The sequence below is a fragment of the Fonsecaea multimorphosa genome (assembly GCF_000836435.1).
Source record: "Fonsecaea multimorphosa CBS 102226 unplaced genomic scaffold supercont1.8, whole genome shotgun sequence".
Lineage (NCBI taxonomy): Eukaryota > Fungi > Ascomycota > Eurotiomycetes > Chaetothyriales > Herpotrichiellaceae > Fonsecaea > Fonsecaea multimorphosa.
Genome location: NW_015971642.1, coordinates 768,752 through 781,321, shown reverse-complemented (window position 1 = coordinate 781,321; position 12,570 = coordinate 768,752). Strand labels below are relative to the sequence as shown.

At 54.0% G+C, this 12,570-nt stretch overlaps 6 protein-coding genes across 6 annotated transcripts; 4 read left to right on the top strand and 2 right to left on the bottom strand.

Moving 5' to 3' along the window:
• Positions 1-206: 206 nt before the first annotated feature.
• Z520_04996 (uncharacterized protein) lies at positions 207-1,130 on the top strand (the record flags this gene model as incomplete). Its single annotated transcript, XM_016775500.1, has 2 exons — positions 207-622; positions 689-1,130. The coding sequence occupies 2 exons, from the start codon at positions 207-209 to the stop codon at positions 1,128-1,130; spliced, it is 858 nt and encodes a 285-aa protein (XP_016633543.1).
• A 708-nt stretch (positions 1,131-1,838) lies between these two features.
• Positions 1,839-3,244, top strand: Z520_04995 (uncharacterized protein; the record flags this gene model as incomplete). The annotated part of the gene is made up of 2 exons (XM_016775499.1): positions 1,839-1,979; positions 2,039-3,244. 2 exons carry the CDS (start codon positions 1,839-1,841, stop codon positions 3,242-3,244), a joined length of 1,347 nt encoding a protein of 448 aa, XP_016633542.1.
• Positions 3,245-3,751: 507 nt separating this feature from the next.
• Positions 3,752-4,852, bottom strand: Z520_04994 (uncharacterized protein; the record flags this gene model as incomplete). The annotated part of the gene is made up of 1 exon (XM_016775498.1): positions 3,752-4,852. One exon carries the CDS (start codon positions 4,850-4,852, stop codon positions 3,752-3,754), a length of 1,101 nt encoding a protein of 366 aa, XP_016633541.1.
• An 804-nt stretch (positions 4,853-5,656) lies between these two features.
• On the top strand, positions 5,657-7,177 carry Z520_04993 (uncharacterized protein; the record flags this gene model as incomplete). Its single annotated transcript, XM_016775497.1, has 1 exon — positions 5,657-7,177. The coding sequence occupies one exon, from the start codon at positions 5,657-5,659 to the stop codon at positions 7,175-7,177; it is 1,521 nt and encodes a 506-aa protein (XP_016633540.1).
• A 483-nt stretch (positions 7,178-7,660) lies between these two features.
• On the bottom strand, positions 7,661-8,356 carry Z520_04992 (uncharacterized protein; the record flags this gene model as incomplete). The annotated part of the gene is made up of 1 exon (XM_016775496.1): positions 7,661-8,356. The coding sequence occupies one exon, from the start codon at positions 8,354-8,356 to the stop codon at positions 7,661-7,663; it is 696 nt and encodes a 231-aa protein (XP_016633539.1).
• Positions 8,357-9,888: 1,532 nt separating this feature from the next.
• Z520_04991 (uncharacterized protein) lies at positions 9,889-12,062 on the top strand (the record flags this gene model as incomplete). Its single annotated transcript, XM_016775495.1, has 6 exons — positions 9,889-10,162; positions 10,203-10,525; positions 10,575-10,655; positions 10,715-11,331; positions 11,382-11,564; positions 11,630-12,062. The coding sequence occupies 6 exons, from the start codon at positions 9,889-9,891 to the stop codon at positions 12,060-12,062; spliced, it is 1,911 nt and encodes a 636-aa protein (XP_016633538.1).
• Positions 12,063-12,570: the final 508 nt, after the last annotated feature.

Sequence of the window (12,570 nt, the reverse complement as noted above, 5' to 3'; positions counted from 1 at the left end):
TGAGACTCACGTTATGGATTAACGACCATGTGAGCCGCCATGATTGGAAGGTTGGTTCTGGGAGATTGGGCTCCCGTCGGGAAGAATCCGACACAGGGCGGAGAACCGTCTTTCATATCAAAGAGTTGTTTCTGTCTTTACTCTTCCTACGAATTTCGTCGGATCTGTGCTCTATTGACCTCTCAAAGTCGTGTCCGAGAATCATCATGGCGAACGCCACCACGACTAGTCCTCCGCCCTCCCCCTCATTCATCATATCCTATCCCGCCCCTTTCGTCCTCCTGGTCACCATCAATCGCGAACGGGCTATGAATTCCGTCGACACCACCGCCCACTGGCAGGCCGAGTCCATCTTCGACTGGTACGATCAGGAACCCTCCCTTCGCGTCGCCATCATCACAGGTGCAGGCACAAAATCCTTCTGCGCCGGCGCCGACCTGATAGAGCAAGGCAAACTCAACATGCCGGACCAAGGCGGGCCAGGAGCACCACACAAGGCAGTGCAGAGGTACCCGCCTGGTGGATTTGCTGGAATCAGCCTCGCAACACATCGCAAGAAACCAATTATTGCAGCAGTGAATGGTTATGCACTCGGGGGCGGCTTCGAGATTGTCTTGAACTGGTAAAGCATCAGGACGCCAGTATGGGCGCCAATGTGATCAGCGATTCGCTAATTGGCATGTTTTAGTGACATGGTAGTCGCGTCTCCGACAGCAGTATTCGGGTTACCAGAAGCTGCTCGTGGACTTGCTGCGAACGCTGGGGGGCTGCCACGGCTCATGCGCCTATGTGGACTTCAGGTCGCCTCGGAAATCGCCTTGACGGGTCGAAAACTGTCAGCAGAAGAAGCTCTCCGATTGAACCTCGTCAACAAGATTTCACAGACCCAACATTCACTCGTGCAAGAAGCCGTCGAGCTGGCTGAGCGCGTGGCAAGCTTTTCCCCCGATGCTATCATTGTGTCGAGGTTCGCTATCCGAGAGGCCTGGCAGCAAGTCAGCGTCGAACAGGCGAATCGAGTGGCGCAGGACCGGTTCGCCCGGGCTCTATACAAAGGCGAGAATGCCCAGATTGGGTTGGATGCGTTTGCTCAGAAGAAGGAGCCCAGATGGCGCCCTTCTAACCTCTAGCGTTCAGGGTCTAGACTACCTGTCCGGTAGTATCTGCCGAGGAATGTTGAGACGTGTAGGGCCCTTGAGCTAATTAAGTCGTCTAGAATATCATCTGGTGGATCTATCGTCCATGAGACTATTGCGTTCGGCAAACCCTTCGTTCGCGAACATGCCATGAACTCGAACGTGCTTGAATCGTCTCATCATTACCGCTCCTGCTCCATGTGTCCCGTCTCGCGCTTCTCTCTCGCGTGGCTCATCTTCATTTCCTTGGCCAGAAGACCTCCTCGGCATTTCCAACTTCCCGGATGGTCCACCGCATATTCTATTCCGTGGACTTCACTTAGTGACGGGCTCTGAAATATGCTAGTTCCATCCGAGATCCGCCCCCTCGGCGTGTCCAAGTCGCAATGGGTAGTCCTTCTGGTGCCGCAGGTAACGTAAGCTGTAATTACCGCCGGAGGGATCCCGATGCATTCGGTAGAGGCCGAATCGGGCCCATTGCTCGTCATGGCTCGTTGGCCTGCTTTGTGGCTGAGGTTACCGGATCAGGTGAGTATACTGAGCCTTTGTGATCAAGTACATCCGGTTTCTTGATTTCCGATATCACTTGCTCACGTTGTCAGGTTTTCTGCGGTTGGAAGAGTTGTAGACCCCTAGGATAACGGCCGCCTTTTGAGTCACCTCTTGAATCGCTCCCACCAAGTACCTTTCCTTTACCGTATCATGGGGGGCTCTTCTGCTTCTCCTGCGTCGAGCTCCGAGCGACTCGCCCAGATCCACGGTCAGCTCAGTGACCAAAGCCCCAGAGACAAGGAGATACAAGACGTCTACATATTGAGCGCCGCGCGGACGCCAACGGGAAAGGTGAGTGTGAAGTTGTCTTTCCACTGTCGTTGTGCTCACGAAACTAAGTTTCTTCGTAGTTTATGGGAGCTCTTTCCACGGTCTCTGCTCCCAATCTAGGTGCCGTCGCCATCAGGGCGGCAGTTAGCAAGTCCAACGTGCCCCCTCACAAGATCACCGGTGTATATTTCGGCAATGTTCTTCAAGCGGGAGTTGGCCAGGCACCAGCGCGACAAGCCACCCTGTTGGCAGGCCTTAGCTCCAGTACAGAATCCATCACGGTGAACAAGGTCTGCTCCTCCGGGCTCAAGGCCGTGGTTCTGGCGGCACAGAGCATTCAGCTAGGGCTGGCTGAAGCTCAAGTCGCTGGCGGTATGGAGAGCATGTCCAGCGTTCCTTACTACCATCCCAGGGCGTCGCAGATGCCCAAATATGGAGACGTAAAGATACAGGATGGCCTCGTTGAGGACGGCTTACTAGACAAATACAACCAAATCCATATGGGTGTGTGTGCCGAAAAGGCTGCTGAGAAATATGGTATCAGTAGGGAAGACCAGGATGCGTATGCAATACGGAGCTTTGAAAGGGCCCAGGCAGCATGGAAGGCCGGCAAGTTCGAAGACGAGATTGCTCCTGTGACGGTAAGCAATAAGGGAGGCAACATGGTCGTCACAGAGGATGAAGGTTATAACAACCTGAAGAAAGACAAAGTGCCGACCCTAAAGTCTGCTTTCGTCCCCGGTGGATCAGTAACAGCTGCCAACTCCTCTCTCATGAGCGACGGTGCAAGTGCGGTGGTGCTTGGAAGCAAGGCGATAGCACAAATGTTTGGCCGAGGGAGTCGGGTCCTCGCAAGAATCGTCAGCTCTGCGGACGCTGCGCTCGACCCAGTCGAGTATCCAGTGGCCCCCGCGAAGGCGATCTTGCTGGCACTGGAAAGGGCCCAATTGCAAGTAAGTGACATCGCAATCTGGGAGATCAACGAGGCGTTTGCTGCCGTCGTGAAGGCAAATGAGCAGGTAAGCCCCGTCTACACAATCCACAACCCACGGCTCCTGCGGATGATGCTAAGACCAGTTCCACATCAGATCCTCGGTCTACAAGACGCAAAGCTCAACGTTCTGGGAGGCGCAATTGCCCTCGGACACGCCCTGGGAAGCTCAGGTGCAAGGATCCTGACCACATTACTGCATCAACTGCGCATTGGTGACTATGGCCTGGCTGCTCTTTGTAATGGCGGAGGCGGAGCCACCGCAATCATTGTCCATAGGGTGGACAGTGTCTGATAAGTTCGAGAGGGCGAGGAGCCTTATTCAGCCCACGGCTGGTCGAGCACTTTGACTATGGTGTAACCCAGCTACTTGAAAGAAATCTGTTGGAGCCACCTCTCGCCACTTGGGGCATACGGTCTAATTGGCTAACCGTCAGACCACCTGAAACCCCCCGCAATAGAATTCTATCGGATTGAAATGCTCACTGTTAGCCCCTATCATGACATATGGAGCGGAAATTAACATGGTCCCCTCTGATGTACCTCGTACCTTGCGGATAGCAGAAGGAGTCTATTCCGTTCTCGCAGACGGAGGTATCTAAGCTTTCAATGTGCTCATACTGGAGGCTTGAGTAGAATCCGCCTGGGCTACAGACAGACATATTGTTGAAACAGCACAGCCCGACATAGAAATTCTGTTACTCCGTGATAGAAAACCCATTTCGTATAGTATTTTATTTATCAGCCTTAGCGACAAGGGCATTGGGCTATATCGTGTAACACGGCCCTTATCCACACGGGTTTAGTAATTTCCAGCGCGCTCATCGAAATGGGTTGGCTTGTTCGACGAAGGCATATCCCGCTGAACCCAGCTGGCAACCCAGTCGATCATCCGAGCCAGTGGCACGACCGGGTATCCATACAGGCGCTGCGCCGCGAGACTGTGGTTGTGGTAGCCGTACGGGGACTCTTCACCCTCGAACTTTGGCTCGATGCCGAACCGGCGCCCGAACTCGTGCGCCAGCATGCGGACGCTGGTGTATTCGGGACCGCCAATGTTCAAGGCGCTAGTCGGCGAGGTCGTATGTGCCAGCGCCCCGAGGATCTGTGCATTGCTATCCCCCTGCCAGATGACAGAGACATAAGCCGTCTTGATGGGCACGGGAGCTCCCCTCCGAACCATGGTTGCAATGTCGTACAGCGCGCCGTAGCGCATGTCGATGGCGTAGTTGAGCCGCATCTGCCGGCCCGGGGTGCCGTATTTCTTGGAGAAATAGGTGAATATCCGCTCGCGCCCGACACAGCTCGACGGGTATTCGCCGACGGGTCCGGACTCGGCCGTCTCCTCGTCGCCGCCGGCGTGTCCCTGCTCGTCCCACCCGCCGCCGTAGACCGAGACGAAAGGGTAGACGCAGATGGACGAGAAGCCCACCAGGCGCGAGCCCTTGAACCGCTCGGCGACCAGCGCGGGGACGTGCGTGTTCATGGCCCAAGTGAAGCTCGCGTCGTCGCCGGTGCCGAATTTCTTGCCTGCCATGTACACAATGTTGGGGCAATTCGGGAGGCTGGCAATCGAGGCCGGGTCCAACAGATCGGCCGTGATGGTCTCAATTCCCCAGCTCTCAAGCCGTTCCTTGAGCCCTTTCTCCGAGAACCGGGCCACCCCGATGATTCGCCTGGACGGCACCGCACGCTTGGCCATGCGGGCAATCGTGGGACCAACCTTGCCGCCGACCCCGAGGAACATGATGTCTCCTTCCACACCTTCGAGAAGCGCCGGGAGCCATGCCGGCGGGCGGGAGAGCAATTCTTCACATTCCTCTTCCGTCTTGATGATGTCAGGAAGACTCTGGAACTCGAGGAACTCGCCTTTGTTTGGCTTGGGTTGTGTTTGCTGGGCCATCTCTGCGGATTCCTCTCTCGGGTCTGTTTTGTTCTGCTTGTATGTGGACAAAGACTGGTGTTGCAGCTACTTGAACGAGATCGATAATATTCTGGCCAGAGTTGACAATCCCACCGGCACGAAAACCTCAACGCCTTATACTCGACAGCATGGCTGCTTCTGTACATGTTCGAACATCAAGAGACTTGTACGAACTTGATGTCGAGCGATATTTGCGGGGCCCCGCAGGACGTCGCACAACCGTCGGTATGTCACCGACTCAAAGGGGAAGAAAAGACGCTAAGCACGCGGGCCAATACCGAGAATAACTTCCATGAACATTCTATGCAGGGACACCTCCCTAGCCGAGGACCTCGCCAACCGGATTGCCTGTCAATGGATGCCCATGTCCGCCCCAGACTCTCGCTCTGCCCCAGGCTTCCCGCGTGCGTTCGCCCTACCGTCCCACCAGAACACAAACGGGGAGACTTAGCGTACATTGCACTGTGAGTACTCGTGATTGTGGATAGATGGCCCTCGGTCTTTGGCCGTTAATACAGAGTCAGTCTACAAACGAGAAGATGCAGGTAGTGTATCTGTGGGAGAAGTTGACGAACATTAGTACTTGAGATCAAGCATCTGCTAAGCATCAACTCGCGATCTCAGCCGTGCTCTTCTCAACTCAACGCCGTGTTGTCCAGTGTTTGCTCTTCGTTCATCTGTGAGATCTTTCTGACCATGGCCAAGTCTGTTGATTGCGCTGAGCAGCGCATAACCAGCCACATTGAAGATGCGGCTCATTCTCAATACGAGTCTGATCTCGACATGAGCCCCCCGCCGCTACATTGCAACTCGCCTGTCGACCCTCAAGCCGCCAATGACAATCCCGCCAAACCCTTTCAAAGTCCTTGGTTTGCTTACACGTCGGGACTGGCTTTTCTTTGCGGTGCGTCTCCAAGATCTCATGTGGAGTCATTTATGCTCACATCATTGACTGTCTCGCAGTGCGCCGAATGCAGCTGGTCTTGGGCAGCCTTGGATTTCTTCACGGTCGGTATGACCACCACTGAGCTGGCCATTGCCTTTGATAAAAGCGTGGCCGACATCACGTGGGGGCTGACCATTACGCTCATGCTCCGGTCTGTGGGTTCGATTGGCTTTGGGCTTGCCGCCGATAGATATGGGCGCAAGTGGCTGTTCATCGTCAACAACGTCCTTTTTGTCATCATTCAACTGGGCACCGGCTTCTGCCAGAACTACCGCCAGTTCCTCGCCTGCCGTGCTCTCTTCGGGGTGGCTATGGGGGGCATATACGGAAACGCCGTCGTCACCTCCTTGGAAGACTGCCCCTCTGAAGCGCGCGGTGTCGTTTCTGGACTTCTCCAGGCAGGTTACACATTCGGCTTCATCCTCGTCACGGTATTCGCACGAGGGCTGGTTGACACGACTTCGCATGGCTGGCGCCCACTGTACTGGTTCAGCGCCTGTCCTCCGATCTTGTTCATCATCTTTCGCCTCTACCTGCCGGAGACGCAGGCTTTCCTCAACCGCCGAGCCATTCGTGAGTCCTCCGACAGCGCCACCAAGACTTTCCTTCGGGAGACCCAGATCGGACTCCGGCGCCACTGGCTGCTGCTAGTCTACCTGGTCTTCCTGCTTGGGGGTCTGGAGTTCCAAACCCACGGGAACCAGGATCTCTACCCGACGATGCTGAAAGCTCAAAAAGAGTTCTCCGCCGACGCGGTGACGGTCACCCAGGTTGTCGCCAGCCTGGGCGCCATTGCGGGCTTTATTGTCTTCGGATACGCCTCGCAGATATTCGGCCGGCGCCTCAGCATGATCGTCGGGTCGATCATCGGCGGCGCTTTGTTGTACCCGTACACCTTTACCAACGGCACGGCCATCATCGCCCCAGCCTTCTTCGGCCAATTCTTTATCCTCGGCATCTTCGGCATTGTCCCCATCTATCTGAGCGAGCTGTCGCCGGGGTCCGTCCGCACCTTCGTCGTGGGCACGACCTACCAACTCGGGAGCCTGGTGTCGAGCGCAAGCTCGACCATTGAAGCCACCCTCGGCGAGCGCTTCCCGCTTCCCAACACGTCGAATGGCGTCCCGCGTTACGATTACGGCAAAGTCATCTGTATCTTCACCGCCTGCGCCATCGTCTTCGACGTCTTTTTCCTGTTGATCGGCCCGGAAAAGCGCGCGGCGCATCTGGATGTTGCCCGCGATGACGATCTGAAACATGTCGTTGGAGAGAACACGATCGAAAACGTCCTCCACGCCGCGCCACGCACCGCCAACCAAGACATTGAGAAAGCGCCTGCGTCGCAAAACAGAACTTGATGGGTACAGTCGAAGATCCTGGAGGCAATTGGAGCAGCTAGCGGAATGGGGCAGGAGTGTCGCGTGTGAGAGATAAAAGGCGGGTTTTCTGCTTGTTTTGATTGGGATTTATGTTCCAAGCCAAGAAGACCGGAACAAAATTGAGCCCGAATTGGTCGGTCCTGAGGCTGGCTTTGATTCCGATGGGAAAAGAGAAAAACGAAATCAGGTAGTTACATTGGCCTATATGAGCTGGGGGTAATCTCAATTCCGTACAAAGGTATTTCACCATCGTCTTTGCTAGTGGCCTCAAAGCAAAGCTACAATTTCGAGCTCTCTTCGCATCGTGCATCTATCTGCAACAAGACTTTTGAGGAAGAAAAGTCCACTTCGGACCATTGGACAAATGTTGAGCGCAGGATCTGAAGACTTTATTGTAACTTCCAAAACTAGACGGAGGAGATGCTGCTCTGCGAGAAATAAAATGTCCTCTGCCGCTCGGTGCTACTTGTTCCACGCCGCGTGGGCCATTTCTAACCAATACGCACCGATCAATTCATTGTTGCGCTGAGCCTCTGGGCCAAGCGGCGCATCCCAAGCCTGGAACAGCTCGCCCAAGCTTCCAGGTGGTTTTGAACACTCGATAAGGAGGAGATAGAGCTGTTCCCCGGGTCCGGCGCCGTAGATTTTTCGTTCAGAGGTTTGGATGTTGCCGATAGCAGAGTCCTGTTTGTAGAGCCTGACCCGGTCCACCCTATCATGTTGGGCCGTTTCTTTCACCCACCGCGCAACGTAGACGGCCTCGCGGCCCTCGGGCAGATTGAAGCGCACCGAGATGACATAGGGTGCCGTGAACAGGCCTGGCCTGCCGGCGTCGGCGATCCGGGTGTAGATGTTGCGCACAGGGTTGCCCTGGAAGGCGCCGAGCGCCTCGAGCGTCCACGGTGTCGGGGAGTTGAGTCGCTGCAGGTACGCGGCCGAGCCCAGCACGCTGGTCGTCTCGGTCTCGTAAAAGGCCAGGAAATGCAGCGTGTTGTCCATGAGCCGGTAGCGCCGGCCTTGGAGAAACCCCGGGATCGACACCCGCTCGGGCATGTGCTCGCAGTTGAGCCATTGCTGGTATTTCACCAGGTAGCTGGGGTCGATGTTGGCCCAGTTGGCCATCAGGCCGGTGCCGTAATCAACGCTGGTGAGAGTCATCTTCGGGTTGCAAGAATGTGATGTCTTCGTGGGATGATGGGTTCGAAGCTTTGGTAAGAGGCCAGGGAGGGAGGACAAAAAGAAACTATGGTTGTTTCATCCTGAACGTCGATGATCTGGTTCTCCCCTTTATTTGCTTGACCACATACCCCCGTTTTGCAGGGACAGCGGCATGTTACCGACGGAACCTGGAAGACATATCAGACAGGACTTCAGCAACCAATCAGCTCTGGTCTTCAGCCGAAAGCGCTCTATATTGTGCCATGTACGAGACTGACACTAAAATTCCCAGAGACTCGGTGGTATTGCCGCGCCTACTCGTCGCGTCTTGGTCTGGCCGAGCCTGACACCGAAGGTATGAGATGACATTCATATAGCCAGCGGCCGATGTGGTGTTCGGAGTAATTGATTCCATGAGTGAGACCGTACGCTTGGACCTTGGCAGACGTCGTCCTCGGAAGCGAGGCGTCTTACCGACTGACGGTTGGTGAGCTCAGTGGAAACCACAGGCTCGAAACGCCATCGAGGCTAGGGACTCTTAATAAAGACTAGACTTCAAAGATATCAACCGAGCGCAGAGTCCCCCTCCCGTTCAGGCAAGGTCTCTCGGTCTCTCGGACGATAAGGAACACGAAGTCATTGCTCTGTGCCCTCCATCTTCGAGTTTGGGTATTTCAGCTTAGGACATCTCACGTTCCCCGACGCAGTAGCCTCCTGCTAACTGGTTTCCAGATTGCTTGGCCAAACTCTCGGCTAGATTCCTAAATCCGTGTTTGTATTAGACTCCCACGAACCTCATCAAAGCCTGGAATATGAGCGGGAACATAAACAAAGGTGCTAACATATTGAGAGCCATTGCTGATGTTGAGGTCTTGCAGCTTGCGCATCATCTAGGAAGAGAAATATAAGTGAGAAAGGATGCAATGAGAGAGAGACTCGACAGTTTTCTCTTTATTGATATCATGCTCCAGTATGTGGGTTTATGATGCGTGACGCCTCCTGCACGGTCACTACTCCAGGAATGTGCCACCTACCCTCATGCAAGTCCAGCGGAAGGCTGGCTTCGCTCCAAAGACAGCGAGAGAGGTGCGGCGGTCATAGCATTGGGGAAGGACAAGCCACTTGCTAGCCTCAGTCAAAAGTCCCCAGCTACGGCATCTTACCGAGTTTGTAATTGATTGTCGTAGCGAGCCTTGTAGTAGCACCGCAGAGCTAGGCTCTCGAACTTCTGAAGACTAATATGCTACGTGAAGACTTCACCCGCAGCATTCGCATGCACAATCAATCTTTGCTCCCTCTAGCAGAATCACTGACAGACTGTTGGCGTCGATATCACAAGGGTGAAGAATGCGGACTCCGCAACCGAGATCCAGCGTGGCGTGCCAGAATTGTCGTCTGCGAAAAGTGCGGTGCAGTTTTGTTACGTCTGGACCGCCCTGTGCCAACTGTCAATATGATGGGGCGATTTGCACTGTATTGCCACGCAAGAAAGTTGGGTCAGATCTGCACATGCTCATCCCACAAGGTCATCCATGACTAACTATTTCATTCGTCACAGAGTAAGGAGGAAGAAAGCTGTCTATCATAGGAATGAGCAATCGAGTGCGGAGAATGGACTTTCACTGCTCGCCGCTGCAGCACCTGCAACTGTTTCTTCTACGGATACGGAGTCATCTCCTACATATCCAGGCGTGACTGTGCCATGCATTTCGGCAGAAACGGACCCAGAATCTCCACGGGACACATCCCTAGAGACTGAGAGCACCGAGCTGAAGCGGTGTGATAGTCGAGGCCTCCTCTATGTAGGTGAGTTCGCGGTCCCCTGCTGCAGCCAAAGCATTGACAGTCGCTGGCGATCAGCAAGCCATAAACGGTCTCCTGTTAGATCTCTCCTGCAATGGTCAGGAAGCATTATCACGCAACCAAGTCGTTAGCCCTGTTCCTGAGGAAATCCAAGATCCAGAAGATCTCGAATTTCTCAGGAAAAAGGGCTGCTTGTCGCTTCCCACAGAAAGCATCTGCCAAGAGCTGGTCTCGCGATATTTCCAGCTCGTTCACCCCTTCATCCCTGTTGTCAATACGAATCAGTTCTTCGAAGACTTCAACGGCCATAGGCACAAAAGTTGTACCTTACTGCTCCTATGGAGCATGTTTTTCGCAGTCGCAAGTGTAGGCAATCAAGCTGATCTCCCTGTTTAATGAGCTGACTTCCCAAAAGTTTGTCGACGCCCAAACAGTCAAAAGAGCAGGCTATGCATCACGAAAGGATATGAAGTCGACATTGTACAGACGGGCCAAGGTATAACCGCGAACCCTTGCTCTGCAGGCATATGACTGCTGAGAACTATTCATCTGCAGTATATTTTCGACAGCAACCTCGAGAAAGACAAAGTGAAAGTTGTCCAATCGGCGCTACTTCTGGCTTTCTTCTACACTGATACTCAGGATCGTGCCACGGCATGGCATGCCTGGCAATGGACAGGCACTGCCATCACTTTGTGCCAGACTATGGGTCTACACCGTGACCTCGATGCGAGGACCCCAGACATCCGTTTCCAGCGAGATCAGATCCGCCTATTTCGGCGAATTTGGTGGAGCTGCTTTGTGTGCGACCGCTGGCTGTCTTTAAGCCATGGATGGCCGATGAGAATCCACCTTGATTTCTGTGATACACCGTTTCCAGAAGCCGAGGACGTATACAAGGAGATCCACGACCTTCCCACCCCACTGACCGAGAAATACTTCTCCCCTGACCAAAAGGCGCTTGCGACGCTATGGGTAACTTTTGTGAGGTTGAGTAAGACGTTAGGGGACATAGTCCAGACCTTTTACAATCTGCAAGGAACTTTGCCCTGTCTACCGGTTGTCAAAAAATATGAGAGCGAGATCATCCGGTGGGATACGAGTGGTACTGTTGGTGGCGTTACCGACGATATCGTCGCCTTCCACGCATACGACCTTAAAATGTTCCGAGAGTGAGCGTCCGATCTCGACCGCCTCTGCAATACTGATACTGTGTCTACAGGGCTTCAATAATTGCACTCTACAGGCCTTATATACAGCAAGAGTCTTACCGGTCTCGCCAACCCAACGCTCAGGCGCTTCAGGCGCTTTCTAGGACCAAAGTCAAAGCTGCTGCAGCCCAAATCAACGTGACCCTCGAGAGACTTGTCGACCTAGACCAGGTAAAGTGGCTGAAACCTCTCTCGTACGCCTCCCAGAGCTTGTTCCGCCGTCTTTTCTTCAAAAGTTTTGGCTTACTCTCACAGGTAGACTTGCAGCGCTATTTCCCGCTATTCAAATCCATCTCGTCGAAATGACTCTGCCCACCACGCCGATCTTGAAGACTTTGAGCAGCCACAAATTTCAACTCTGCATGATGGTCCTCTCAGAGCTGCGCGACAACTACTGGGGCGCGGCAGCCGCCTATCGTTTGTTTGAGAAAGCTCAGGAAGACCTGCACGAAAGCCCTCAAGCTCAACGGCCGGGATCGGTTGCCATCAGTCACTCCACGAGTGAAAATCATGAAAACATATCAATCAGGGGCATAGCCTTGACCCCTGGCTCCAGCTTGTCGGAGGATTCCGGACCAGGTCTTCGAGACACAACACAATTCCCTTTGGGCGACTCATTGCCCGATCCGGTGGACTTCTTCTCCGACGACTTCGTGGCGGGTTTGATGTCCAACATAGATGAGTTACTATAGCTAGATCCGACGTAGCTAGCATGCTTGGATCGATGGGTGACAGCTTTAAGATCGACTCGGGCATTGATCCTTCCAAGCTCGAGTTTGCAGATTCAAAATAAGCAGGTTCGGTTGAATCAGAATTTTGAGCTGCGTTGCAAAGTTTCTTGTTTTCCACTCTTCTCCCGCGCTTGGGCCCGCAACAGGGGGAAACTACAACATTTGTTGGAGCCGGCGCTTTCTGCAAGAAGCCCAGATGTTTTCGAGCATGGAGTAGAAGACAAGACAAGGGCTCCCTCCAGCGTCATCGTCTGTCTATCCATTGCGGGTTGGTCACTTCCGTGTATCACTATGTGTAGAGAGAAGGCCATCTGTATAGGGGCCATCTGTATAGGGGCCATCTGTATGGGATCATTAAACTCAAGGCGTTCAGCAGAAGCATAGACGGTATTTTACGCTCGGTGTATTGTGAACACCTTGCTCCATAGGACGACAGTATACGTACATGAGTACTAGAACCACAATCTGT